The sequence below is a fragment of the Diprion similis genome, chromosome 4 (genome assembly GCF_021155765.1).
Source record: "Diprion similis isolate iyDipSimi1 chromosome 4, iyDipSimi1.1, whole genome shotgun sequence".
Classification (NCBI taxonomy): Eukaryota; Metazoa; Arthropoda; class Insecta; order Hymenoptera; family Diprionidae; genus Diprion; species Diprion similis.
In genome coordinates, this window is record NC_060108.1 from 24636031 (window position 1) to 24663959 (window position 27929).

The following is a 27929-nucleotide window of genomic DNA, read 5'->3' on the forward strand; positions in this document are numbered from 1 at the left end:
CAGTGTACGGTGCCGCCGCACGTATAATCTCTCCTCTCTCGCCTTGCCTTGCCTTGCCTTGCCTTGACTTGCCTTGCCTCGTTGCGTTGTCAGGCCTTGGAGGCCTCCGGTTACCGTAACGTCCGTCGCGTCGACGGCGCCCTTAACGTCGTCTCCGTTACCGCATTCATCCCTTTCGAGTCATGTTAAATTGTCCTACGATGCAACGAGCGACGTTCGACGTTTGTTATGTTTTTACCGCCGACGGAGGATCCACTGGATGTGATTGTTAACAGGTAACAATAATTTATTCATTCAAACAACACGCTTTCGTATCTTACCGGGATATCGTCTGTCATCGTTTACTACAAGGTATTACTACATGTCGCAACACGTATCCACATTATCGTATTTCACACCTTCGACAAACCCTCAATTTTCTTCATTTCTCTCAGCGTCATCTCAATTTCTTCGAATCCTTCGATGTGTCACGTGAAATACAACCCCTCGTACCCGCGTTTACCGACGGCACTGTAACTCTATCTTCGGCATAATCAGCCGCGTTTCCTCGAATCCTGTTACACGCTACCCTCGCTGGTTGCGTTGAGAAAAAAAACAAAACGTTACGTACGTTGTATATATCTGTTTGTAATAAATGTTTATATATATATATGAATATGTGCACATGCGTGTGCGTGTATCGTCGTGTATTCAGTGCGCGAGGGTCGACCGAGTTTCATTATCCCTTTTTGACGACATAACCCGTAACGTGATCTGGCCGGATTACGTGAGTTGGTAGAAAGAGAATTCGACCGGAAATATACAGTTTGCTTTCATTTCCGTATTTCCTCAGTACAAGGTACGTTGTCATAGAATCGTGTGTGTACGCTACATCGTATAAACCGTGCAGTGTATATAATCTCTCTTCATAATAGGGGACCATGACTCTCTCTCTCTATCTCCCAATAAACATATATATATATATATATATATTACTACTATATATGCATTCAAACATGTTTCATAGCAAGAATAAATTTGCATGATCTTATAATATAAAGGGGGGGTTGGTTGCTTTTTGGCTGTCAAATGGCAGCGTGATTGATAGCCGTTGGCTCGCGGTCTCCCGTCGTGCAGAAACAGGGACCGTCGTCGCGACGACGTCAACGTTGCGATTTTGTCCGAGAGAAAACTTGCACGTGCGACGTCTTGACGATCTCGCTAATTATTCACAGTGCATAAACGACCGGCGACGATCCTTTCCGATTCTCCTAGTCCAAGAGAATTCAGGGGGTGCGAATGAGGCCGAGGGCTGATCAACCCTGGACGAGGAATCACGGGATTCCAGGGCGAATCGGTTGCCACCTGGAGCGGTGTGTCGCGGCTTTCGGGGATGAAAGGGAAAGGACGAGCCGGGGGTGGCGAAGGGGCTGGTGTGCCGGCTCGGAAACAGCTGTTTGCCCCGCTAATATGATTCAGAGCACGTTTTGGCTTTGGGGTCAGGCCAAGCGACTCCCGGTACTTTGCAAATGAGATAAACTTTAAGACGTCGACGCCGATTCCCCCCCCCCCCCCCCTCCTCCTCCATCCCTCCCGCCCCTTAGTGTCACCGGTCTCACCACAACGGCGAATGATCCCCCTTCGCTTTTCCTTTGGGGTTTATTTTTCCCCGTCGCGGCTGGCTCTTCTTCCTCCTCTATGTCGTTGCTCTCTCGCAACGCCCGGCGAGATTTTATTGATGCGATTCTGTTTGATTGAATGTCGGCGAACGAAAGAACGAAGGAACGAACCTCGCGAGCTTCGAGCCGGATCCCCGCCCTGTTCGCCGGCCACGGCCACGGCAGCTGCCGCACCCTCGCCGCTTTGACATGCGCCATGACCTGCATACCCATGGTTACACTTCGCCCCCGTCGTCTCGTCATCCCCTCCGTCTCGAACAGGTACGCTGTGTGCCATGCGACGCTGGCCACGCCGCCCCGTGCGAGCCACAGACGTCTGATTACACCCTTACGGCCGGCCGGCCGCCGCCGCCGCCGCGATTCTCCCTTATATTCTAGGGGTGCAAATTGCCTCACACCTATAACATTAACGCCTTTCAATACCGCGACAAGTTCCCTATCTGTGTTTTTCACAAGGAACAAATATGACCAATTGCCCTCTTGCACACCGCCACATCGTTATGCGTTATGAAATGCAACGATCACCTTAACGATACGCGAGCTGCAAGTGCAACTTTTCTTTTTGTTCCCGCCAGCAGAGGGCGTCGATATGTCGCCAGACTGACGATGAACTCGATAGGCGAGAATAAACACAGCCACCCTTGGAGATAATGATTTGTACACATTTCTTTCACTCATTCGGCTTCCCGATGATTGTTGAATACTCCAGAGAAATATTGCCGATGGCTTTCGATTTTTTTTTTTTTTTTTTTTTCCTCCTTTTTTTTGCAATTCCCGCTGCGACTGGTGATTAATTAATCTTGTTGAATAACGAAATTACGCCGCACGGAAACAAGCGGTGATTCATATTGTTACGTATTCAAATTTTCACCCACCTGCGTATTAGTTAACCTGTTCAATTCATTTCGTCGTTTCCAATTTGCGATTGATCCAATTTGGTGTGCAGCGTATTTTGGACAGATTTGGGTAGAAATTGACTTATTTCTGGACCGTGCAGTACAGTCGTCGCATCGTGCAGCAACGCGAGTAAATATGTTTTATTCCGTGAAATTACATTCCAATCGCACGATTCAATTGGTATTAATTTAACGGATTAAACGAGGAATAATAAGAGGAAGAAATTTCGCACGCATGTGAAATTATATTATATAGAAATCGGTGAATAGGCATCTGCGGATGAATGGAATATTTATCGAATTCGTCCCTTCGATCAGGGGATTAAATGAAATCGATTTGGGATTGATTGGTGGAAATAAATTTGTATCAGACTTGATTGGCGGGCGGGTATTCGAGTCGAGTATTCGTACTAAAATGGAGTAACTTCTCGTGCCTCAAGATTCCTTCGTTTCTTTTATCTCCTCTCCCTTTCTATCGGATTCAGAGTGTTGATCTTCGCTTTAACTCTCATCCACCTTACGCCCTGCAGGTATCCAATTAACGATTCTTTGAATCCCGTGTAATTAAATTCAACGCTCGAGTAGCTACTTTTCGGAATGACCTTAAATTTTGATCATAATTTTCTCCTCCGAAAATCTACGCGAACTCGTATAGGTATGTATGTATGTAAATAGACGACCATCGTCGATGTGAAAATTCGAAAATCTTTATTACATTTTGAGAACTCACGGAAGCAGTCGTGAAGAAGATACCGAAAATAATACGCCTCGTAGCTTCTTGCGAATGCTCGATAGACCCTATAAAATTCCTCCCCCTTCCTCGCCCAGCTCTCCCATACAAAATGGATCCTTCACTTTACACTCGCGTTGGTATCGCGGTAACGAAATATTCAAAAATTTCACTCCACCCGTGGGGGACGCCATTCGCATGACGCACGTGCAAAGAGCAAAGGGATACAAACGGAGAGACAAGTCGCAACGACGCACGGGATTTTATTCTTAACGAGGGCTCTAACCCACGCGATTTTCGTTTTAGGAAAAAGAGGTTTTCTCCTCTTCGATAGTGGATATCGTTCTGGGCTCGACGTACCGACGTTTTCGTAAAAAATAAAAAAGGAATAAGGAATAAAAAAAGGAAAAAAAAGTCACGGACACGTGGACGAACGAACGTAAGAATACGAATACAAGCATATAACAGGTAAAGGTTATCCAATTTAATACGTCGTACCTACGTTACGCAATAATAACGATACAGGTATGGCTATCGTTTTTACGTATCGCGTTTTTAGGGCTTGAAAGATTTTATTATTCATTTTTCACCCTTACGTCACGTAGTCACGTCTTCGTCCTGCGACTAATTTCCCTCCATTTTACGGGTTTGCCAAACCGCGACGTTCCTCATTTTCCTCGCGGCAACTAGTTTGACTTGGCCAATTTCACCCCGCGTTTAGCCCGCACTTTCCGCCCCTGTGTAAACCCGAATTCGTTTCCACGCCGCTTGGACTCCGCCTTTGCTAACAAGACAATTAGCGACGTCTGAGCTTCGGCTGCAGATCTGTTCTTTACGATGCGTCTAATAATCACGTTTCGTTTAACTCTCTCAATTTCTTTGCCAACTGCTGCTCCTGGCTCATAAAGGAGCCATTGATCTCGCCCGGGATCTTCAACGAACGCCTCATATATTTTTCATCTTGGAAGAACGGCGCTTTGATAAAAATTTCCAACTTCTTCTTCGGCTCGAAAGCACCCTTAATCGTTTTTTCATTCCTTTCTTCGTCACAAATTTGTTAGACCGAATTGCCAGCCTAGTTTCCACAGAGATTTTTCAACTTCGTCACTTTCGATTCATGCGAAATTTTCGCGTCCATTCAAGCTGTGCCGTTTACAAGAACGTTCATCTCCATGGAACGCAAACTTTTCAAGTCTTCGTCGGTCTAGCAATCTGCAATCCGTTCTGGCCAAGATCGTTTGCAAAAATTTGGGAAAACGAGCATCTTTCGCAATTTGTTTCTCCCTTTTTTTTCCTCCCATCAAAGTATCCGACGACGTTTCGCGTAGCCTGCAGGACCCGTCAAGGAGGAGCTGAAGGACGTCGTACGTGTCAGCCGGACTGGGAGCTGATCAAATCGATATACCACGTAATAAAGGAGACGGCTTATGGAACTAGAATAGAGTCCTACGTGGGCGGAGAGCGAAATGAATAGCTAATAGGCAAGCATCATGCGAAAACAAACGGCTAACGTCGGCTATGGCACTTCGCCTCTAGAGCCGCGATGCTGAGAGAAAAATAATCCAGCTCTTCGTACCACTTCGGTATTAGTTCATCTTCACGATCGATACCTTCTGCCCTCTACTCTGATCCAGAATTATCTGCATTCGCCGTGCGTTTAAATTTTCAAGATCAGAATAAAAATTTAGAAAAACATAAGAAATCAGTTGATAAATCTCCAGGAATGTTATTTGCGAAAATGACAGTAAACGTAAATGCAAAAACATTCTCACCGTGTGATAGAAATAAATTCCAATATCGCAATTCAACAATAAACGATTTGAAAATATGTTTTGGAGTTAACACGTTCAAAACGTGTAATAACAAAAAAAAAAAAACACTTCGGCGATTAATTCCCAAAGGGGTTCAGAAAATCGTTTGCGGCTTATAGTGCAGAAGTGAATTTCACTAACCGTGTCCTATTCGCGACCAAGTTTGCTAATTTCATTCCATCGACGATCACTATTTATCCAATTTTCTTTTTTTTTTTCACCGTTTTTTGAACCTGCTTTTCAACTGCACGTTTCCTTTTTTCCAGTCACGACGAGCTCGCGCATTGACCAGCTGCACTCAACCGTTACATCTTTTGTACACACAAACGATAGGCGATTGACGTACGTTATTATGCGGCACATAATGCCCATCCACCACAGCTACCGGTCAAATATTTAACGAACCGTTAAAACGGCAGTCAGCTTTGATGTTAAGAATAGATCCGTGTGCAATCAACCATTCATGTTATCGGGATTTCTTTCTTTGTTTTAGGCGATATCTGTTCGCTGGATTCTCTGACTCCATTTATCTCAACAATGGTCTATATCTATACGGCAATTACAGAATCTCTAGTTTTTTGAAAAGACCCTGAAATTTCATAGGAAAATTTTGAAAAATCTTTTTACCAATCAAAAGCTGATAATAATGCTGAAAAGTAACTCTTGGTGGGAATTAAGATCTCTTATGATAATTGAATGGATTTGTTTGAGACTAATTTATTGTAAAAATCGTAAAATGAACAGACTAGGAGTTTGGAAATGTCCATTGATTACGTTAGCTCAAAATGAGGGGGGGGGGGGGGGGGGGCAAATGAAAATCTCACGTCAACTTTTCAATTCAGAGAATATTTATTATTAATAGGTATTTAGTGATATGAAGCAAATTACATGACCATATCAAGTAAATTTAATTATTTAAAAATTGTAGAATAAATCTCACGTGAGGTGGAGGGAGGGTGATGGTGATTCGAATTAAAAAAAAGCCCCTCACGTAATTATAACGGAAGTCCCCTTGAAGAGAAAACAAAGTTTACGTTTTTTTTTAAATTTGGGCTTAAGCCCTGGAAAAAATATCGGTGAAAAATGTGATGAATTTGAAATCGAGGATTTGTTGAGACAGAAATATTGACCGCTGGGGATCATTTCCGGACATGTTTCATCCCCTAAATGATAATCGGCGCATTCGCGGGAGGTGATTTTGACCCGTAGGTATCTGCAGCGGGAGAGTGACGCGGGTATTACGTGAGGCTTCGTCGGATTCGTCGACGTCGGGACGACGGCGTCACCCCTAGTTTTGGCATGCATCCCCATGCCTCGTGTACATCGTCCTGGGATATAACCTTATGGGTTATAATAGTCCGGATCGAGCCGTCGGCCCAACTCGCGTATAACTATATCGGTGATCGTAACCGTTTCGCGGTTTCGAAGCGCCCCGTACGTGAGCGAAACTTCCGGTTTTACTTACGTCGCGTCGACGAGCGACGGGGTCGCAGCCCGAAAACGAGCTTTAATAAATTGGGGTAAGGCGAGCGGGATATTCAATCCGAAGCGGGGCTGTTACACCGCGTGTAGACACCTGCTGTGATTTCATGACTTGGCGATTTTTGCCCCGCCGTCAGGAGCGGCTCGGATTACTTCCTTCGATTTATTGCATTATTCGGAAAGTCAGCGCAAGCTTCGCGCCGATATTCGGAGGAGTTTTCATCGCAGATTCGCTCTCTTGTGGCTAATTCGGGCTCTTTTTCATCGGCGAAATCTGTCTTCTTCCGGGTATAAGTTCGCCCCGCCTCAACATGCCACTTTCAGATCCACGATATTCACCCTTCAGATTATTCGAGCACACCCGCTTCGCGTGATTGCGGTTAATCTTGTACGTATTACGAAACCGCAATGCTTAGATGCTGTTCAGGGTTAATTTAGACGCGCTGTACGGGAACCGGATCAACCACGTTCAAGATTGCGGTATACTGTGACCAGAATTCGTGGAATGTCTGTATATATGCCCATACCTACATCGCATGGCCAGAAATTACTTGCCCAGAAATCATGGAACAAGTTGGGTATATATATGTAACCTAAACTTTGCAAATTACTACAATAATAGCTGCTGCGGTATAAGATTTTACCTGTTTACAACCCTTTCAGTCACAAATTAGTGTGCTGACTCATCTTTTATGAAAAAATAGTATTCTGTTGTTTTTATGACCCCTGATTAGAAATCTGAAATCAGATCTCAAAAATTTAAGATGTCGGATCCAATACGGTGGACGAAAATTTGAAATTTTATCGAAAAAAGTCAAAAAACTCTTTGCAGTGGGTTTCAGGGTCGCTGATTGAATTCGCTGGACTGAATTCTCGAAATCTGATTTCAGATTCGTAATCAGCGACCCCAAAAATCCCTTGGGCAGAGTTTTTCCTCCAGGTTTGATCAAATTTGAAATTTCTATCCCCGATATTGGATACGTCGTTTTGAATTTTTAAAACCCGATTTGAAACTCGTAAACAATAACCCCAAAAACTCATAATTTATGTAAAACATGTGTAAGCGTTAACTTACTCGTAAATTTTCACGATTTTTCCTGATCAATTTGTTTTTAACAATAATAATTCACATAATATCACAATTGTTATTACTCTGTAGTATTAGGAAGCTCATCAGTATACTATCAGAAAGAGCAAAAAAACCGCACACAATCATATTGAAAAATTGTCTAAATATACAAGAAATGGATTATAAAAAACAGGGGGTATGAATAGTTAATAAAAACATATATACATTTACGTATAAATGTTTATACATACATCATGCAATTGCGTCAACGGAAATACATACATCGAAAAATTGAGATACTCATCGTAAGTCGTTTCGTGTTAGTTCCAATTTGCCATTTTTTACGAGAACATAATACTTGATACTTGAATAGACGATTCGGATTCATCCTAGTTTTTCTTCCCTATCTTCCTTTGGTCCGAATCAATATCGTGCCTTTCTACCCACAGTGAACGGATATAATTATTGCTATATAAATTGTGTAAAGCAGCTCGAGTTCTGCGGTAAAAATCGTAAATCTCATTTTTCTACATAGCGCTCGATTTTTCTTATACCTATTAATCAGCGAATTATTTGAAACCTCTGGAGTCGAGGGATCTGAATTTATCGCGCCGGGATAATAACTCACGATCAGTGAAACCTGCTAAATTGATCGCCCTATCGATACACCGTACGTATAATGTATAATTGTTTACAATGCGATGTCTGATCATATTTATTGGCAACCATGTTGATCCACGGGATGCATGCATGGCAGATATCATTGTTATATTGTCGACGTCATACGCTGATAACATTCGCACGACCCCAAAGGTTAACGATTCTTTTTTTTTTTTTTTTTTTTTTTCTTAGTTTCTGATAAGGATGAGGAGGAGAAGATTCCTTCACGCATTTATGTGTAACAAACGGTTTTGAAATTTCATTCTTTTCTTTATTTCTTCCAACTTTTTTACGCCCACGCTTTTTTTCCCTGTCACAGTTTTACGTTATTTATCACTTTCCTGGCTTGCATGTATTCGAACGTAATACATTTCCGAACACTTTTCTCAATCCCAATAATAATATATTAGCATCCATCTTCGATCTGCCGCTGGTTGCCGCCTCGAGTCTAGAAATGCTTCTCGCCGCACGAAGCTCGCGTTTAAAATTCTCAAAGGTTGACGCCCGGCTGGAAAAAAACGTTGAAGGATCGAGAGGAGGTCGACGGAAAGACGCGCATGTATTTTTCATAGATATTTCTCGCTTCAGAGGGAATTTGAAATTGACTGCGTCGTACGTGAAAAGCCATTCGTACATTTATCTAAACGAAAATATGCACAAGTGCACGTTCTTATTCGTATTTTTTGAATGAAAGAAAAAGCTGATGAAAAAAATATGTTGACGAAAGCTTGAAAATACGAAAGGCGAAAGGCGTTTTTGTCCTGTATACCTAATTCAGTCGGATCGAAAGAAACATCAAGTTTTCATCACCCAGTGTTAAAATTCTTTCGGCAAACAAGTAAACAATTATTTTATTCATACAGGATTGATATTCGATCGTTGATTACTAAAAAAAATAGATAAAAAATGAAAAAAATTTCGAGTTCTCTCTCCGGGAAAAAATCGTGACGATAAAATCGAGGTGAAAAATGTTCCTCCCTGTCGAAGGAATCGAGCCCTCAGGTGAAATTTCTCGGATTCAGGATGTCGGGGTGCGGAATTCCCGATATTCCGATTACCATCGTTTTCCCTTTTCTTTTTTTTTCCATAAACTACGTCATTCCTCTGCACCCACTTGATTTCAATCGTTACGTCGTATAATACACAGCAAAACGGGCATGGAAAAAAGAAAGCGGAGGAAAAACGGCAAAGAATGAAGGAGGAGCTTGGGAGGAGCAAAAAAGCTGCGTCTCGATGCGAAAGAAACGACATTGCGGAATGACTTTACTATGAACATAGCGGATGGGTACTTTATATATAAACCCATGTGGCATTCGCTCTCACGGATTTCCCTCGACTCGATAAAGATTTACGCGTTTCTACGGATATTTGACTCTTCGAGACGCTTCGATTCTCCTCCAAGTATATACCTACGTATTATGTGTACCATATACTGCACATAATACGCCTCCTTAGATAGGCTTCTTCGTTTACCCAGCTAGTTTTCCACCGACTTCCGTTTTCCCGTTTTCCCGTCCAGCCGCAGCTCCGCGGCCGCTGATCTCACGGCGAGACTTTTTCTCAGCTCTCTCTTGAGAGAGGCTTTTGGAATCATTCCCGAATAAATATACCATCGTGGAGTATTTCATCGGTATCGCCTGATTATCATAAACTTTCTCTCGATTCAAAAAGAAGTCGTCGCTTCGTTCAAATCCAAAACGAATATAATTTTAGGTACTTTTATACATGCTTCACACGAATGCATGGGTAACATAATTCCTGACGAATTTTACGTGGCTGATCGTTAACATTCCACGTAATGACTTTTCAGACTCATATATCATGAGGCCGGAAAGAATGTTCGTTAAAGAAGAAATAAAAATATTTATAAAAATGAGTAAAAACCATAACGACGATCGTGGGCGTGTATCGTTAAACGGAATTGAAGAAATTCTCGCTCAGACATCTCGGTTAATCGGCCGCAAGGCTTGGCGTAAAAACTAAGAGGCTGCAGCCGAGGGCGGGGGGGGGGGGGGGGGGCAGGAAAAGCGGGGGGGCCGAGGAAAAACGTCGAGTCGCTGAAAGTCGGTGGCGATAATAAAATTAGGAACTAAGATCGAATTATGAAACTCCACTTTGCACCGCAATTTCCCATCGTCTCATCGGTATCGTTAAAACTCGGACGCCGCGATGAGAATTCTTCTAAACATCGCGTATCGCTGTTTCAGCGCGAGCCATCGCAGCTTCCTAAACTTTTATACTAACAGTATTAATAATCGATTAGCCTGCAGGTAATCGCGCAACTTCCGCAGTGAGGAGTATTATAAAATCTCGGAGGATTGATGACATTGATGTGCGCGTTATCTTCACTCTGCAGCCGCCATCTTGCGTTAGAAGAATATAATCATTGTTGCTTTATTTCGTCATCATTCACGTGGAAACGAAAAACGGGATCTTGTTGTTAAAGTTGGAAAAGTTGTCGCGATTTTCTTTGGAATAATTAGAGCGACTCGTGCAATGTATGCTAATGTATAACCTCCATTTGCAATTTCTCTTTCCTAATTTGTGTCGTAATTTTTGATTAGCGAGATTTGCACAGTACGAAAAGTGAAATTAAGGCTTACAGTCAAGCCTCGGCTATTTCTTAGCGGTTTGAAGACGCGATTCATATTGTGTACGTACATACGTAATACACTCTTAACACATGAAAGAGAGTGATTTAAGCCGGGGAGTGAAAACGCGACTGTGAATCTTGAAATAGAACATTTCAGTCGAGATCTTTTGATCTCACTCTAATTTAATACAAACTTGTGTCATACTCGAGCCAGCAAGTCTCTTTATTACTCCACGGCCGCATTCGGCACGTAGAAATTTTATTTCGGTTTTTTCTGCTTAATTCGGAATCCCGCCGGTATATTGCGGTCCTTGAAATATTTTGCAAAGAAGAAATGAGTTACATATTCCATAAGGAGAAATTTTCCTTTTGTTTTTCTCTCCCGCTCTTTTTCATATTGTGTTAAAAAACACAGCATCAACACCTGAAAACAAATTACCGTTTATCTTTACTAATTTTTACCGTGTAATTGGAGAATGTATAATCACGAGTTTTGTTCTCGGATCGATTATGCCGCGGAGGAATTAAACCCGTCGTCTCAACGACAGCAATGATCACGAACCCTCGTATTTTATGCATGCATAATTATACAACGCACAAGAAATCCCAACGGCATTACCACCGGAGGCAAAAAACAGCTCGTAAATCTGGTAGAAATTAAACTGCTTCATTCCCGTATTTCATTTTTCTCAACACTCGGGTTATAATATTATCTACGTGACAAACGGATTCCTCTTATTGCGTCCTTCTCCAAGACTAAGGATCGGAACAACGAGTCGAGCTTCGTGCATCCCTGATCATCGCAGTTGAACCTGGGAGAATAATTTCACATTAAATTCGATACGAATAATCGGTTCAAAACTATTTTTATAAAAAAAAACGTCCTCTCCGCACTGTTTTTTTTTTTTTTTTTTTTTTTTATCAATTTCATGCTCCTCTCAGCAACATCTGTACCTATCCTCGTTATAAAATTTCCCAAAAACGAAACTCTTTTTTCGGGAAGTCCAAAACTTGTCCCTTTTTTAATTGACATAATTTTGCACCAAAGCATGAAGGAAAAAGAACGAAGACTGAGACGCACAAGATGAACAATAAGCCAAATAAAATTAACAAAATAGCAAAAAAAGGACTTACCTGATATTGCAGCTACACAAGGGCGGGAAAAGAGAGAAAATGGGGTGATAGTGGGGCAATATAATAGTTTATACGTGTAACCTGTATCGTCTTGGCTGATATTGCGTGGGTTAGTGCCTGCCCGGTGCGGCATGGCGGCAGTATCAACCCTAAACCGAGGTGTGCTCTGGGGTGTTTCGCCCAGCCACAGGCCGAGCATCATCGCGTAGCAGCACCGTGAGTACACAGCTCCGAGTAATATCGGTATAACTACACGGGTAGTACCCAACCCCTTTCATCCCCGTCATCCCCTCTGGCGCGGTGATTACCGATTGCCGTCCGGACGCCTGGACGCCTCCGTCAAGCTCCGTGACTGACGTACATTACGTGCGGAATCGACGTGGCTGTTGATTCGTACGAATGAGAAACCGGAGAAACATGAAGCACGCAAAAACCGGAGAGAGAGGAAAATTCGGGGTGAAAAGAGCTTCGAAAGCTATGGACTGTGACGTTTTTCGAAGCGAATTTTATTCGGAATAATATCTAATTTGTGAACATCACCTTAACGTTATTTGAATACATAAATTTCTCATGAATAATATCGGTTGTTTATTTATTTCAATATTAAAATATTTTTCAAATCATCGCGTTATGCTGTGTAATTTTTTCTTCTTTTTTTTCGTTAAATAGTATAACGATAATTGTTCGACGACAATGCGTATCTTATATATGATGAATTTATACAGTCAAGAGACGATAAATCCGCATTAAATTTTTTCATAAGACTGGTTTTGGGATAAACGAAAAATTGTAGTGGATAGTAATGACGTGAGTGTTTTTTTTTTTTTTTTTGTGTTTTTTTTCAATTTTGCAAGTTACCAGCAACTGAACTTTCTCTATTACAATTCTTCTTCTTCTTCTTCGTTCTTCAATACTATAATCGACGAAGAAAAGTATTCGTCATAAAATATAAATTTCGGGCTAACTTTTCAACCCCTGCAGATTTTATATACCTAAATCGTATTTGTTTTGTGAATGTATGAACCGTGCTACTCGTCCGATACATGTTTCAGTCTGGTCTAGTCTAGTCTACTAAACTCGAAGGGCGACTCACCCTTGTCAATAAGAATTCAGATAATCGCGGCTCGGTGTCTGACGACAAGTCGTCCAACAGCAGCAGTTCCATCCGTGTGTCCGACGGGCGTGCTTCCGGACTTTGAAGTATTATTGACAAAGGCTCTTGACAAAGTTTCATTACCGCGCCGCGGGCGAGTTTCTTCGCCGGATTATGTCTACGTACCTGGCTGACTGGGAACCGGAAGTCCGTTCGGGGCCGTGGGGCCGTAGAGTTGCAGGTATTTTTTAATCAAATTCTAGGCCCTTTGACTGGTCGGAAGCGACGCCTCGAGCCAGGATTTATAATGTCGGGGTATTTATCCTTCGCCGGAAGTCGCTCGGTCGCCACACGTTTCCGTAAGTGAATATATTTGAGACTTGGTCTGTACCTTCACCCGAGAATTCGTTTTGAAAACTCTTCAGAACCAGACGCCTCCCCAAAAGTCACTCACGTCGAGCCCGATCCGGAAAACCCTCGCTTTTTTCAATCCACCAACTTTCAGCCTTACAAAAGATAATTGAAATTTTAATTGGGTGTTTTATACAGCCTTGGGAAAAAGTCATTCGAGTGCAAGCCTTCTCTCGGGGATGTTTTACTTTGACGGAAAAAATTTCGACCCCCTTTTTTCACGGGGGGAAAATTAACTCGATGTCTCTATTCTCGATGAGACAAAAAGATGGAACCTTATCAAAGCATCACAAGTTACGCGCTTACGTAGATTTCGTTAAAGCAATTCTACACAATTACGCCTTGTACAGAACGCAAAGTATTTTTCAAATTCAAAAAATCTCGAATTCGCCAAAAGTTCAGCTTTGCTTCGGTTAGAGACAAGTTTCGCAAAACAGATTTTCTCCATGAAGCAGAATTGCGAAAATATTACGATTCCCCGGTTATTGCGAAGTTACTCGAACTCGTACGGATATCTCATACGAATCCACTGCACTCTCGGTCTCTACGTGATTTTTCACCTCCTGCAATAACTATTGTACTCAGGAGCCGTGGTCACACTGGCTCTACGTCTTTCATCTGTTTCTGATCACGTTCTGCGGATATCTTGAGCCGGATGCAGCTGCACAAGTTCGCGAACTGCGGTTATAAACCCGGTGATGTCGAGTCTTTCCCCCTCACGTCTTACGGCCAAAGTATAGACGCAAGGCGTAAGCACCTGTTACAGAAGTCAGTAAATATTTGCCAAGTGCTCTGATGATTTGACACTTCAACCTGTTGAAATTTCACCCTCGATTCGCATATACTTTTCCTAACAAATCAGACTGAAATTTAAATGCCTGAGAATTCTTTTTCCGAGAGTCTGAGATTCTGATACTCGAATTGATGCTGTCGAGAATCGACTCGGTAATTCAAGCAAACAGTTAGGTACGTACTCTGCAGCTGAGAAACTACAATTCGTTGATTTTAAGAAACTAAAAATAGGATCCCCGAAGCCTGAACCTTCACAGAATTACTACCGTTCCCCTTCGGTCGAAGAAGTCGAGCTTCCGCCGAAAATAATTACATAACGTGACTGACGTGACTCACGACGTTCGTATTTGGTGGATCGAGAATGAAGATCCCAAGACAAAGCCACCGTTTCAGTATTTGCGAAGGATAAAACGCTGGGTGCAAATATTTCACCGAATTGACGTGAAATGGCAAACACTCACTTACTTAGACACAGAAACACACATGCTTCGAGTATGGAGTAAAAAACTTTCGAGAGTTATTTCGTACAGTCGTGAGTTTAATGTCTTCCTGTTGAGTGCCGGAAGAGGATGGAAGGGAGCGAAGGGAGGGAAAGTGGATCGTTGAAAAAGCCTAAAGCGCGTCGTCGTCGTCGTCGTCAAGTTGTTGAGTAAACGCGTAAACATTCACCCGTTCGTCCTCAGCTCGCAATTGCACGAGCCTCTAGTGGCTCTGGAGCGATTAGACGATGTCTAATGACGATTGTCAAACGCCGTGTGCACATCTTTCGAAAAAAAAAACCCTCAGCTCGACGGGTGGCTGGACCACTCGGTCGGTAATTGCGAATTAACAGAAGTACGTCATTCTAATGGCTCAATTTCAGGGATTTAGTGGCCGACCAAAGTGGATAACTTTTCCTAGCATACCCGGCAAATCGTAGGTTACCCAACCCTGCACTCGAACCATCGCCATCGTTCCTGATTTATCTATATCATTTCAAACTTTTGTTCTAAACCAACAACTGACAGCGGATAGATGAAACAAAATATTTATCGCTTTTTTAGGGGTTGAAGGTAGGAAATTAAATTTTACTCCCTATTGGCAAAAGCTTCTCAAAAGATGCTGAAGGTGCAGACATTTTTGAAAGATTTTCACGGGATCCTCAATATTTAAAACCGATTTCAAATTCGCTTAAAATCCCGTCCAGAAAACGGTCCGAGAAAATTTGATACATGAAAATTTGAATTGATTAATAAAATTAACTGGTATGAAAATTATTATATCAGGTGGCAATTTCAAGAAAGTGAGCCAATTGACGATAATTTGAAAAGTTACCGGCACACAATACTTTCCCAAAATCTTATCCAGATCGTTTATTTTGTGAGGATGAAAAATTATTCACTTACTTCTGAAAAATATGCTGCTTCTAAACTAAGAGGGTGATTTTTTTTTTTTTTTTCTAGGTTATGCTTGAAAATTGAAACTGTGATGGATATTTTTAGGAAGCGGACGGAAGTCGGGCGATTCTTTTCACCGTGAAAGAAATTCTTTTCTAATTTACGTAGAAATTTAATGCGAAGCGTTATAATATTTGTCTTCTTGGCATGAAATAATACATCTTCGAAAATGTGGTGAGTGTCTATAAATTCCATACGTATACCAACGATGCGTTTTACGTACACGATGAAAAAATCGCACACACAACGAGCGATCCATTTAATCATTTTCTGCCTCCGTGAATCCGAGTTGTTTTGTGGCCCGATCGTTTTCGCGAACTTCCCTCTTTGTTGTAGGCCTTGTCCGCCCGGTGAAATATATTAACCCCGTAGAAAAACGGTGGGCATGACACATAAATATCGACTGTAGGGGAGGAAAAGGCGGTGAAGAAGCGCGAAGAAACGTTGAGTAAAAAGCAAGAAAAGCAGGAAGGAGTTTCAGAGAGAATGGGGAAAACAGTTAAAGCTATGCTTTGACGTTTTCTTTTCCTGTGGCCAAGTGGGCTTAAAAATAGAATAAACTTGACTGTTCACGTCGTCATACGTCGCCGATGTTCAACGCCGTTCGATTTACTTTCATTTACGTTTTTTCCTCAGCTTACTCGCAAAAAATAACGTCAAGTGTTTCGCGCCGCTGGCAATTAGCGAGCCTCTGAAACACGTTGCGATAAGAGCTGTAAAAATTGAGGAGAATTAATGGAATGCCAAGCGCCTCCCACTCGACGATCAATTCACAAACTTGTGTTATTCTAGGCCGAATTTATCAAGTTCAGCTCATTTTCAACACGATTATGTGTATAATTGAACTTGCCAATCGCAGGTAGGCAGAAATCCTGTCGGGATGCGTGGGTGACTCGGATAATATTCGGCAAATAAAGAGGATCTTCGTCGTCAGGATCACATTTGTCACTGTGTAGTAGCTGATTTGAGATGAAATTTGCTTCAAGTGCTAAGGAAAATCTCGGAGCCTGAGAAAGTTAGGTCAAGATGTCAACGAAGTGCTTTCCCATTTACCGAAGAACCGCGAGAGCTGTATATTGATTCTCCAGATAACCCAATAACGTGACGATAGAATTTATACGAGGTAGGCGGTTGTATAATAATAACCTGAGAGTCTCCGAGAAATTCGACGAACTTTATCCGCGTGCCCAATAAGATGAATCTGCAAACAATTCGGAGGATTACTTGCGTAAAACGTCGAAAAAACTGTAACTTCGATGCGAGTATTTCGTTGAAACGAAAAATAGATTCGAGTCAAATGAAATTCATTTGCTGATGCACGCGTATGGCTGAGAATTTTATTACCCCCGTAGTTTTACTTTTTCAGACGAGATCTCTGCAGGAAAAACAATCCGCGCAGTTCAATAAAGGGATTTAATCATTCAACGAACTTTCATTCGCTGATATTAATTGATCCATAACGTATAAGAAATAGCTTCGACGAAATACTTGGTACAGATAATTTATTTATTAGGATTTATAAAAATCAAGAATAATCTGTTCCAGTTTTACGGTGCAAAAAATTCATGAGTGATGGGAATAAATTGTAAAAACCACGCGAATAACCTATACCTACGGGCAGAATATTTATTTCCAAATTCGAATACCTACCGAGCGTCAGAATCAGCGTGATCCAATCGGATCGGACAGTTGTCGCGACTTGGGGTCGGAAATCGGTTTTGATAAATTCATGAAACGCGAGTATATATATATATCACATCACTCCGGAATTCAGGGAAGAATTTGATCCGGGGTTTCTGTCTGGCGGATGGGCAGCGTGTCTGACGAAAACTCGGCGCTACTACTGCGAGCCCCGAATATAATCCGCACACGTTGCCACGTGCTGACGATCGTCACATGCCAGAGACTCGCCGGGGTCGTCGGGTTCAATTCAATGCATTTGATATTATTGGTGCACCGAATTTCGCTGGGCGGTGAAGAGGGTGTTCGCGTCAATCGAGCGAAGCACTCGTCCCGACATTTCTGGGCTTCGCAGATAGCTCGCCTGTCCGCGAAATTCTCACCAACACGCGACGCGTCGCGTTTTCAGATAAACCCCGGGGCTCGCACAATTTGTCGATTTTTTAAAAATTTGTTGCTTTTCCTTGATGATTTTTTTTTTTTTTTGTTTTTTCTTGTTTGTTTTTTTTATTATTATTTTTGGTTCTTTTTATACGCATACATACCTACGCAACGGTTCTAATTACGAAAACCAATTCAAACGTTGCAAATAACTTTTTTCATGTTCGGGATAAGGCTTGAATTTTTGAGAATGAAATTTGACTCATATGATTACATTTTATTGTTAATGTACCGGTTACTTAATTCACTCGCGATTATTGGAGTCATTTTTCACATGAAATGACGTTTTACGATATATATTGTTGCAACAATCTGAATGATTCTGTTTCGGATTACGGGATCTGATTAATGCAGTGAGATTATTTCATAAAGATTGAAAATAGCTTGAATGTTTTTTTCAACTATCGTATACGTACAAGCGTGTACGTGTAATTTAATTAAATTCTTTTACGATTCCAGAGCAATTATTTAATTGAATTTGATAATTGCCTTTGAAACATTAAATTGTATACACGTGGAAAAAAATTTTCCATCGGATTCTGCGAAATTTCGCGTAAAGCTTTTGAATTTTCGCCGACTGTCTGTCATGCGCGTGTGTGTAGTAATTAGATAATGCATAGCTCGTGTTTATCTATAGGTGGTCGGTGAAAATTTTCATTACATTTATATGTCAGAATGTGAATGGTTAAAGGGAGAGTTCTCTCTCTCTCTCTCTCTCTCTCTCTCTCTCTCTCTTTTTCTCTCTCTTTCGTCGAGAAAGTCGTAACGCGTGTCTGCAAGCTCGAACGGTCTTATATACGCTCGTTTCAGTTTAGTATCGCAGCTCAGCCAATTGCCTTGAGTTTTACAATTGATTTCACTTTACTAAGCGATGGGCGAAAACTGATTTCCGATAGTTTTAGGTCAAGTGCTCTCCTCGTTACACCTTACACATCGCCTCGATCCTCCTCCTCTTCCATCGCCGCGCGTCATTCGCACCCCATTGATCCGATTTTCCGCCTCTTCGTCATATTCCTCGGGTTTTTTTTTTCTTTTTTTTTTTTCTCTTTCTTCTACCATCGCGCGAGTGAATTTATTTTTCTCCTTTGAAAACGGCGCGGTTGTGGCTGCGTGTCAAAAGCTTTGTTCCTCTTGTGGGTTATACGTTATACCTAGATCGTGCAGGCAAACGAAGCGTGTAACCTGCACGCTGGCAGATTCGGACGAGCCAAGCCCCGAATTCTCGTTAGAAACCCCGGGGGCTCCGGGCTGAGCCTGGGTAGGTACACAACAATATAATAATTAATTTCGAATGCCCGCGTGTCTCACATCCAGACACTCGCCGCTCTCCCTCTCCCCCTCTCTCTTTCTCTCTCCCGCCGACATTGTATATATCATCGGCGCACGTAAGAATACGCCATATGTCCCACGCGTATAAACTGGGCGCACACACGTTCCATCCGTTATACGCATCGACCGTCACACGTACGCACACACGCCGAATGGTGAAACAATTTGCTGACATTGGCAAAGAATCGATCATTCCGTCACTTTCAGGAATGCCCTGCACCTCTCGTGACTCCGTTTTAACACAAAGGAACGCTTCGTTTTAATTACCTACATAAATCGGTAAACGACAGACGCTCCGGCGGCGGCAGTATCGTCAATTAATTAAAACCGTTGACGCGGACGTCCCGTGAAAAGTGCACGAGGGAAATTTCGACGTATTTGAAAAAGAGAGAGAAGAAAGAAGAAGAAAAAAATAATAAAAAAAAAAAAAAAAACATCTAGAAAATCAAACGAAAGGAAGAGAAAAAAAAAGTCACTCCACGTAAAATCCAATAAAGTATCAGAGCAGCTTTTGTACACGTATAGTTGTTACGTGCGCAACAAAATTACAGAACCGAGAAAAAAGAATCGCAACACGGCGAAACATTTTTTTTTTTTTTTCTTTCTTTCTTTCTTTTTATACACATTTCTACTCTCTTTTTAATAACGGTTTAAATGCGAGCGCGAAAAACCGAAGCGGTTCATGGTGGTGAAAAGAAAGTCAAGGAAGCGTAATGACATAGAAGAAGATAAGAGAGTACTCAGTGTAGATGCGGGTGAGTGAATAAGAGGGAAAAAAAAAATGTAAAGAAAAGTTAGAGGGAAAAGATGCAAAATCTTTTATTTTTTCCGATGTTTTTTTTTTTTTTTTTTCTTTTTTTCTACGATATTTTACGTAAAAGAAAAGTCCTAAAGCTCAGGTGTATATTGCACGGGCGCATATATGCTTTTTTTATGACCACCATAAATTAAATTAGACTTACGTATTTATATTCTGCGCGAGACGATCGTCGATACGCAGGAAAATCGATCCCTATTGTAAGCAAAATCTGGATGTATGTGCGCGTGCGGAAAATGACAGCGGAAACGTTTCAGCCATAAAAAGGACATTACTTTTCGCGAATGGAGGACGAAGAGGGTGACATTTTTCCCTGTCACCAATTTTTTCCGACGTTCTTCTTTCCCACCTGTGAAATCGATTACTCTGTCATTTTCTTTGTTCGCTTATTTTCTGCCATTTTTCCCCCCTCTGTTGCTCCACTTTCCGCAACCATACTCTCTCGAAACTTCGTTGTTGATTTTTATTTGAAAAGTCGCGTTATCGCCAAGCGACGTATGGTCACAGCGCTTGTGACTGCGTTCCATCAATATTTAACGGGCGATGTGATAAACATGTTTTAATTGATTTAGATAAGGCTCTGTGTTGGCCCATTTGTCCGGACAACTCAAGAGCACTCGAGTCAACTCGACTCTCGTTCGCTCATCCTGGGAGAGTTACGAGCTTGATAATAACCACCAGGTGCGCATGGCTTTTCTGCCAAAAGCACTCGAAACAAACAAACAATCAGCCAGGAATCGGGGGAATCGCTGAAGAGGATTAACGAGAAACGTATTTTTCGAAGGGTGAAACGTCGCCGCGATTATTATAATCAACGCACAAACTCAACTAATCCGCAGATCGCAAATTTTTCTTGCTCATTGCCACAGATTTTCAGCGATATCTGCAGAGAAAAATTTGAGAATTACATGCAAGAAGCGGGAGAATGATGATGCTGAAAAATTGGAAACAGTTCCGAGGTGGTCAGGGTCAGGCTTTAATCGAGTTGGCTGCACATGGATTACCCGATATATTAAAACACTTTTTTCACTCTCCGAGTGCGATCAGCCGCTGCGTGATACTTAACCCTGCTAATCCTGGCCGAACGTCGTTTCGAAATGTTTATTTTTTTCCATTTCATCGGCAGTCATCTTTCGTTTACACAGGCTAGCAGTGCCGGTGCAAAGAGACGAAAATATGATTCTCGTTTATTATGAATATACATATACGTGATGAATCGACGAAGCCTCGTAACGCACGCTGCGAGTATATCTATATATCTATACGGATATAACGTTGGCAGAACGTCGGGACTTACCTCGAATGAATTGAGTTCCAGGCAGAGGGATCGCAAAGGCGGCTACTTTCACTAATTAAATCCACGCTTTTCCGAATTCCTTAAATAATCACCCGCCGTCGATAATCTTGCAGCGAATTAATCGGGCTCCATCTGCCGAGCTTTTCAATCGAGGTGAAGGGTAATAGGACGGGTTTATATTCTTGCTTTACTTTTTGGCCAATTTTATCAGACCTACAGAACGGTGAAAGAATAATAATTTTCTTTTGCATGGAAAATTGCACGATAAATTAGGGGCAATAAAGGTAGGTGGGTAGGTATGGGTGTAACCCAGAGTTGTAATAAATTGTGGAAATTCACATACACCTACAACAGAAACGTAGGAAATACAGTCAAATACCCGGGATGATATTAATTCTTGGTAATAGCAGCGCACCCTGTAGCACCGTACGAATGAAATCCAAGTATAAACATAAACAAATTGTGAGTTTAATTTGACACATGTTATTCGCGAAATTTATATCACGTGCGTCTAAACAAATTTATTATTTTTTTTTTTCACCTACATTTCGCTCCTTCAATTTCTTGCTTTTCATAATAAATTTTATTATTTTCTCTAAATCTATAAATAATCATCAATCAAATAGACGAATAATTTGACGATACTGTATTGAGTAAGATCAAGATTTCAGAGAATGCAATGTGTATAAAAATAAAAATGAACTGGGTCGCGTATAAACTTTAAAAGATAAGATAAATAATTTTTTTCGTGCCTTGTCTCGCCAGCTCGTCTCAGCTCGGCAAGGGGTGGCTGGGAAAAAGTGTTTCGCGGTGGTAACGAAATAAAAAATAAAAAAAATAAAAAGATTCGCGAACACACGTAGGTATCGCGATCCTCGAAGTTTCGGGGCAGAATTACCCCTCCGGTAGTCCGGGTGTGGTTATAACGTAGGCAATATAGAGGGTTCGGTTCGGCGGTTTAAACCCGGACATCTGAATACTGCAGAGGCTCGTCGAGCTATGAATATCGATCAAGCCCTGGGGGGCGATACGTGTGTTCTACGAAGAGAAACAATTTGACGTGTGGCAGGAGATCCTCCCATCATCACGAAGTCCGTGTCAAAGTCGAGCGATGCTGCGGGCGACGCGCGCTTTCGAGTTGAAAAATCAAAAGCGAAGGTGAGGATCGGCGTCATCGGCTGGGCGTCACGCGTCGAGACGCGAGAGCCTGATGAATACGAGGCAGCGTCGTCGTTTTCGATCCGAGATACGCCGACGCCGATGTAAAGTCGTTTATCATACGGCGAATCGAGCTGGTTTGAATTGTTAATTATGAAAAATACGCCGCGGACGAAGCTCGGCCGTAACTCGAGCCGAGCCCCTGCTAATTCGTATTTAAGCTATTCATAAACCCGACGTGATCTAGGGCGTCTAGTAGTACACGCACGTAGTTGTCAGACAGAAATTTACGACCCTGGCCCATAAAGCGGATCCCTACCTTCCTCTGGGGATCAGCTTTGTACCGCTCAAGGCGGAACTCTGCTCGGTCCTCGCCGTAAACCAAACTGCACTCCGATCCCCTGCGAGCCTTACATACTTACTTACTTACTTACTTACTTACTTACTTAACTTACTTACTTACTTACCCCTTTCGCAGATTTTTGAACCGACTAGGGGGGGGCATCAACTCTGTTGCTGCTCAACTCTGAACGAGCGCTCGAATTACCTACGAATTTCGCGATGTTTCCTTATTTCAACGCTACTCGAATCTGCACCGAGTAGATAATAAAGTACAATCTTAGGTGTATAAATCTATGAGTAACGATTGTCCTTTCGTATGGCAGGAAAATTAATCGAGTGACTGAAAATCGCACCCGACAAACCGCACCGCAACTCCTGTTCTTCGTCCTTCGACTTGCAAATCTAGTAGCTATGGCAGCTAGTTAGCGCTGGCAGAAACACACGTCCATTAATCACTACGTCGGCTTCTTATAGCGTGTATATATATATATACACACGTATATATCTACTCGAACGGAATTCCGTATAAATCGTGAAATTCAAAAGACACAAGATGGGTGGATGTACGTGAATACGTTTAAGGGATGACGAAATACTGTCCTGGTAACGATAGCTATTTTCGTTTACTTATACTCGGTTGGTGGGCTACACAGGTGCAGCATGTTTCAAAGAATTTTTCAGTAATCAGACTACGATGTTTCTGCAGATAAATTACGCCAGAGAGTAAAAATACTTTTTCAACTCCTTGCAAATTTTATCCTATAATCGCTTGTCGAAGATGTACGATAATTTTCTTTTACGGTAATTATTGGATAGTCTTCTAAAAAAAATTCGTTCAATTTCAGACGGATCGATCACCTTCGGATGGTTTTTTGATGAACGTTACGAAAATTATGCCCCAGGAATAACCGATTCCTGCACATCCCAAGCCACGGTTGTGTTTTTGCTTCATTATCGCGAGATTTGATTACTTTGTTTACCATCGTTAACCATAACCCGCGTAGCCTCGGGTCCGTGAATCTATTTCTGTCCTCGTGCATCCCGAGCTTTCAGAATCGCCATAATTTCTGATCGACCAGAAATATCGCTTCGAAAGAAAGGGGGAATTCTGAGGGAAGGGATCTTACACGCGCGGTGAAAACGTGCCGGATGAAAATGATCGATGAAAAGTTACGGAACATACCTAAATGGGATTATGACTAATTGTTTCTGCTTGTAAACAATTCCAAGCGCGTATTAATAATCTCGGCCAGTTTCGACAAAAGCGAAAGAGAGAACAATGAAATTTTAAAGACGAATAGGGGTGGTAAAACGAGGAGGACAGAAGGGGACGAAAAGTAACGGTGAAAAAAACAAATTGCTCTGTCTCTCTGAGATTTTACGAGCTCTGAGCGTAATTTTTACGAAGATTCACGTTGACGTGGATAAACCAAAGATCTTTATTGCCTCCCGAGTCGCAGGAATAATACATACCTATAATGGGGAGGCGGAACCCCAACGCTCCTTCCATTGCGTTCGCATTTAAAGATGCGAAAACAAAATTCAAACCCGACTCCGGTGAGGGAAATTAAATTTTACATCCTACCTACTTGGCAATTAAATTTCGTGGACGACGCAGTTGGGGAAACGGAAAATTGATCGTCCGAGCGGCAACAGTTGTTGTTTTGCACAAAATTCAATGAGCGTGAGATATTTCGTCTGTAACACTCGAACGAACGTACGAAGAGAATGGCAAATCACTCCGGGTAGGTATAATAATAATAACAACGATAACAATAATAATAGTAATAATAGTGATACGGACGATTCTGTAACGCAATTTATAAATCAAATCGCGTATATACCTATATATATATATATATATATATATATATATATACGTATGCCTATAAACCCATCAATACGATCTATCGGTGATTTACGTCCGTTTGAAACAATCCGGACGCGGTTAGCGACAAATGAGATCTTGCGGGATTAGGAAAACCGGATTAGGGACAGCTGGGCCGCAGTTCGAGACGCGAATAAAAAGGCGAGGGATAATCGCTTTGCGAGAGTTATGGAATAGTCGTGGGTTTTAAATCTCGCGTTGCAGCTATATCGTGACATTATATAGTATGTATTGGACCACGGATAAAAGTCGTTTCGAACATACGGATAAAGCAAGCGCCTTCTGCGGCCCCTCTTATCCAGGCATTCTTTAACGCTGAATGTTAGGTTCGAACGATTTAAACAATCACCGATGTTTACGGGGAATAATTTATTACACGCACTTCATCATCGACTGAGGCGTGTTTGGTTATTCGCGCGAAATAGCTCGGCCTGATTTATCATCTGACGGTGCGAAACATGTATTTATAGCCCCTCGTCCACATTCCCCCTGTAATATCTAAGTCGGTGGTACCGCCATCGCCATCGAATCCCATAATCAAACGCCTAATCCCAATATCCACTTTGCACCCTTCGGCAAGGCTTTGTCATCCGGCATATTACAGACGCCGCGTTCCGACGCCGCATTCCCACCATTCGAACTGTAAGCTCATCTCGACTCTGATCACCGCTGATGATGATGATAATCCGGCAGAGCAGAGAACATAACGAGGAATCGCGATCACGTATTCGCCTAAATATTTAGCCAATCTGTCTGTATTTCAACTGAGAACTGTAATCAAAACTGATGTTATGATACCCAGTTTTGCAAATAGAACCATTCCAACTCGATGAGCTACAAACAGTTATTCTCGGCACTTTAAAAGTATAATATAGTCAGGTTATATACAGTGATAAAACACTATTTATCTTCAGTCCTTTCAACCATTGTGATACTCGAGTTCATATGTCCGGCTTCGTACTGACTTCGCAACGGAGAACCGTCGAATAAAATTAATTTATACTTTTAATCAGCCCGCGTTTATTGCAATTACCGAGCTCAAATCGAATGGTGAACAACATTTTTCATCCCAGGCAACGATTTCAATCCGGTGTAGGTACATACAGTAATCTTTTCGAGATAAAAGGTGATCAGTAAAGTGATACTCGAGGCACCCGGTTGCGGGATCCTACTTTTAAGTAATCCGATTTATCGTCGAGGTGTGAAATGCATTCGAGTCTAAGCTTCCAATCGTTACTCGGTCCTGTCGTACAGTAATTTCCCAATTATACGCCTGGACTGATCATGATCCCGGTAAGCCCATCCGGCAATGGTTACACGCTCGAAGAGACGCAGTGCGATGGTTCTCGAGTGATGGGTGAGAATTCCATGAACGAACTGTACAACGAATTAGACAAAAATAGAGAAATTTCTTCGATATATGTAACGAAAAGCGATCCTCTGATTCCAGGTACCCGATGACTGCTCCGAGGCTGCGGAAACATTCTGACTAGAAACGTTGACCGACGGGGGTGAAAACTTTTTCCCGATACCGGGGTTCGATGAGCATCCAGTACGCCTGCTGGATGGGAGGCGGCCGGTCCTCCAACCTCTCGGACTTCTGCAACGGAGATTCGCTCCATTGACATGGTACCGTGGACGTGACGTTGCCGATAGTCAGTCAGTCAGTGGATCCGCAGTGATTAGCGGTCGCGTCATGATGGCCAGCAGCGAGGCTCTCAGCTCGGATATAATCCTCAACTACACCGAGTCGTTGTTCGATAATCTAAGCGCGTTCAACGCCAGCCGGAACGACACCATGGAGCCGAACTGCGACGCCGATTTGCCGATAGTGTCGCTCGTCACGCAGATCCTCTACGCGACCGTCTGCATAGTCGGCCTCCTCGGCAACACCCTCGTCATATACGTGGTGCTCAGATTTTCTAAGATGCAAACGGTCACGAACATGTACATAGTGAACCTCGCAATAGCCGACGAGTGCTTCCTCATCGGCATACCGTTCCTGGTCACGACGATGAGCCTCCAGTCGTGGACCTTTGGCAAGATCATGTGCAAGGCCTACATGATAACGACAAGTATAAACCAGTTCACCAGCAGTATATTCCTCTTCATAATGAGCGCCGACAGATACATCGCCGTCTGCCACCCGATCTCATCCCCCAAGGTCCGCACGCCCTTCATATCGAGGGTGGTATCGCTCACCGCCTGGGGGACCAGCGCCCTCTTCATGATCCCCGTGTTCCTCTACGCGAACACGATGGAGTCAGCGGAGGGTGTGATAAGCTGCAACATCCTCTGGCCGGACAACGACAACCAGGGTGGACAGACGACGTTCACCCTGTACACGTTTATCCTCGGCTTCGCCATCCCTCTGATTCTAATTCTAATTTTCTACTTCCTCGTTATACGGAAGCTGCGGACGGTAGGACCGAAGAACAAGTCCAAGGAGAAGAAGCGCTCCCACAGAAAAGTGACGAAACTCGTCCTGACCGTCATCACCGTCTACGTGTTATGCTGGCTGCCCTACTGGCTGACGCAGGTCGCCCTGATCTACACTCCTCCGAAGCAGTGCCAGTCACGTGTCATAATCACGACCTTCCTCCTCGCCGGGTTCCTCAGCTATTCGAACAGCGCGATGAATCCGATCCTCTACGCCTTCCTGAGCGACAACTTCAAGAAGAGTTTCCTCAAGGCCTGCACCTGCGCCGCCGGCAAGGACGTAAACGCCACCCTCCACATCGAGAACAGCGTCTTCCCAAGGAAGAACAAGGCCAACGCCGACAGGCTTCAGCCCAACAAAGCCACTTCGGGTCACTCGCGTGGCGACCTCGAGGACGAGGAGGGCGAACGAGGGCTGCTCATCAGCAAGGCCGAGCACTCGACCACCGCCGTCACCATGACTTCTCGGTCCAACATAACTGTCACCAGTGAGTCGAGGGACCAGGCACAGAACAAGGATTCCTCGAAGGACTCGGCCAGAGAAGCCGTTAAGAACGGAGCCCAGCTCACCCTCCTCACTCAAGTCTGAAATACCCGGATCTTCGAGTTGAGTTTTTACTACACCGTGTCTCATATCATCGTTTTTCTTATCCCCCCCCCCCCCCCCCTTCCTGATTAAGCAATTGTCCTCGTAAGGGTGACAATCCACGTATTCAAAAAATTTGTGCCGCGAAGGACAAGCAATACGTGTGTGCGCCGGACGATTTTAAATC

At 42.8% G+C, this 27929-nt stretch overlaps 1 protein-coding gene across 1 annotated transcript; it reads left to right on the plus strand.

The window, feature by feature from the left end:
• On the plus strand, positions 1 to 27785 carry LOC124405810 (somatostatin receptor type 2-like). The gene is made up of 2 exons (XM_046881029.1): positions 1 to 275; positions 26168 to 27785. The coding sequence occupies exon 2, from the start codon at positions 26414 to 26416 to the stop codon at positions 27743 to 27745; it is 1332 nt and encodes a 443-aa protein (XP_046736985.1). The 5' UTR covers positions 1 to 275; positions 26168 to 26413; the 3' UTR covers positions 27746 to 27785.
• Positions 27786 to 27929: the final 144 nt, after the last annotated feature.

Coding starts and splice junctions, on each gene's coding strand:
- LOC124405810 (XM_046881029.1), top strand. CDS start 26,414: ATGATGGCCAGCAGCGAGGCTCTCAGCTCGGATATAATCCTCAACTAC.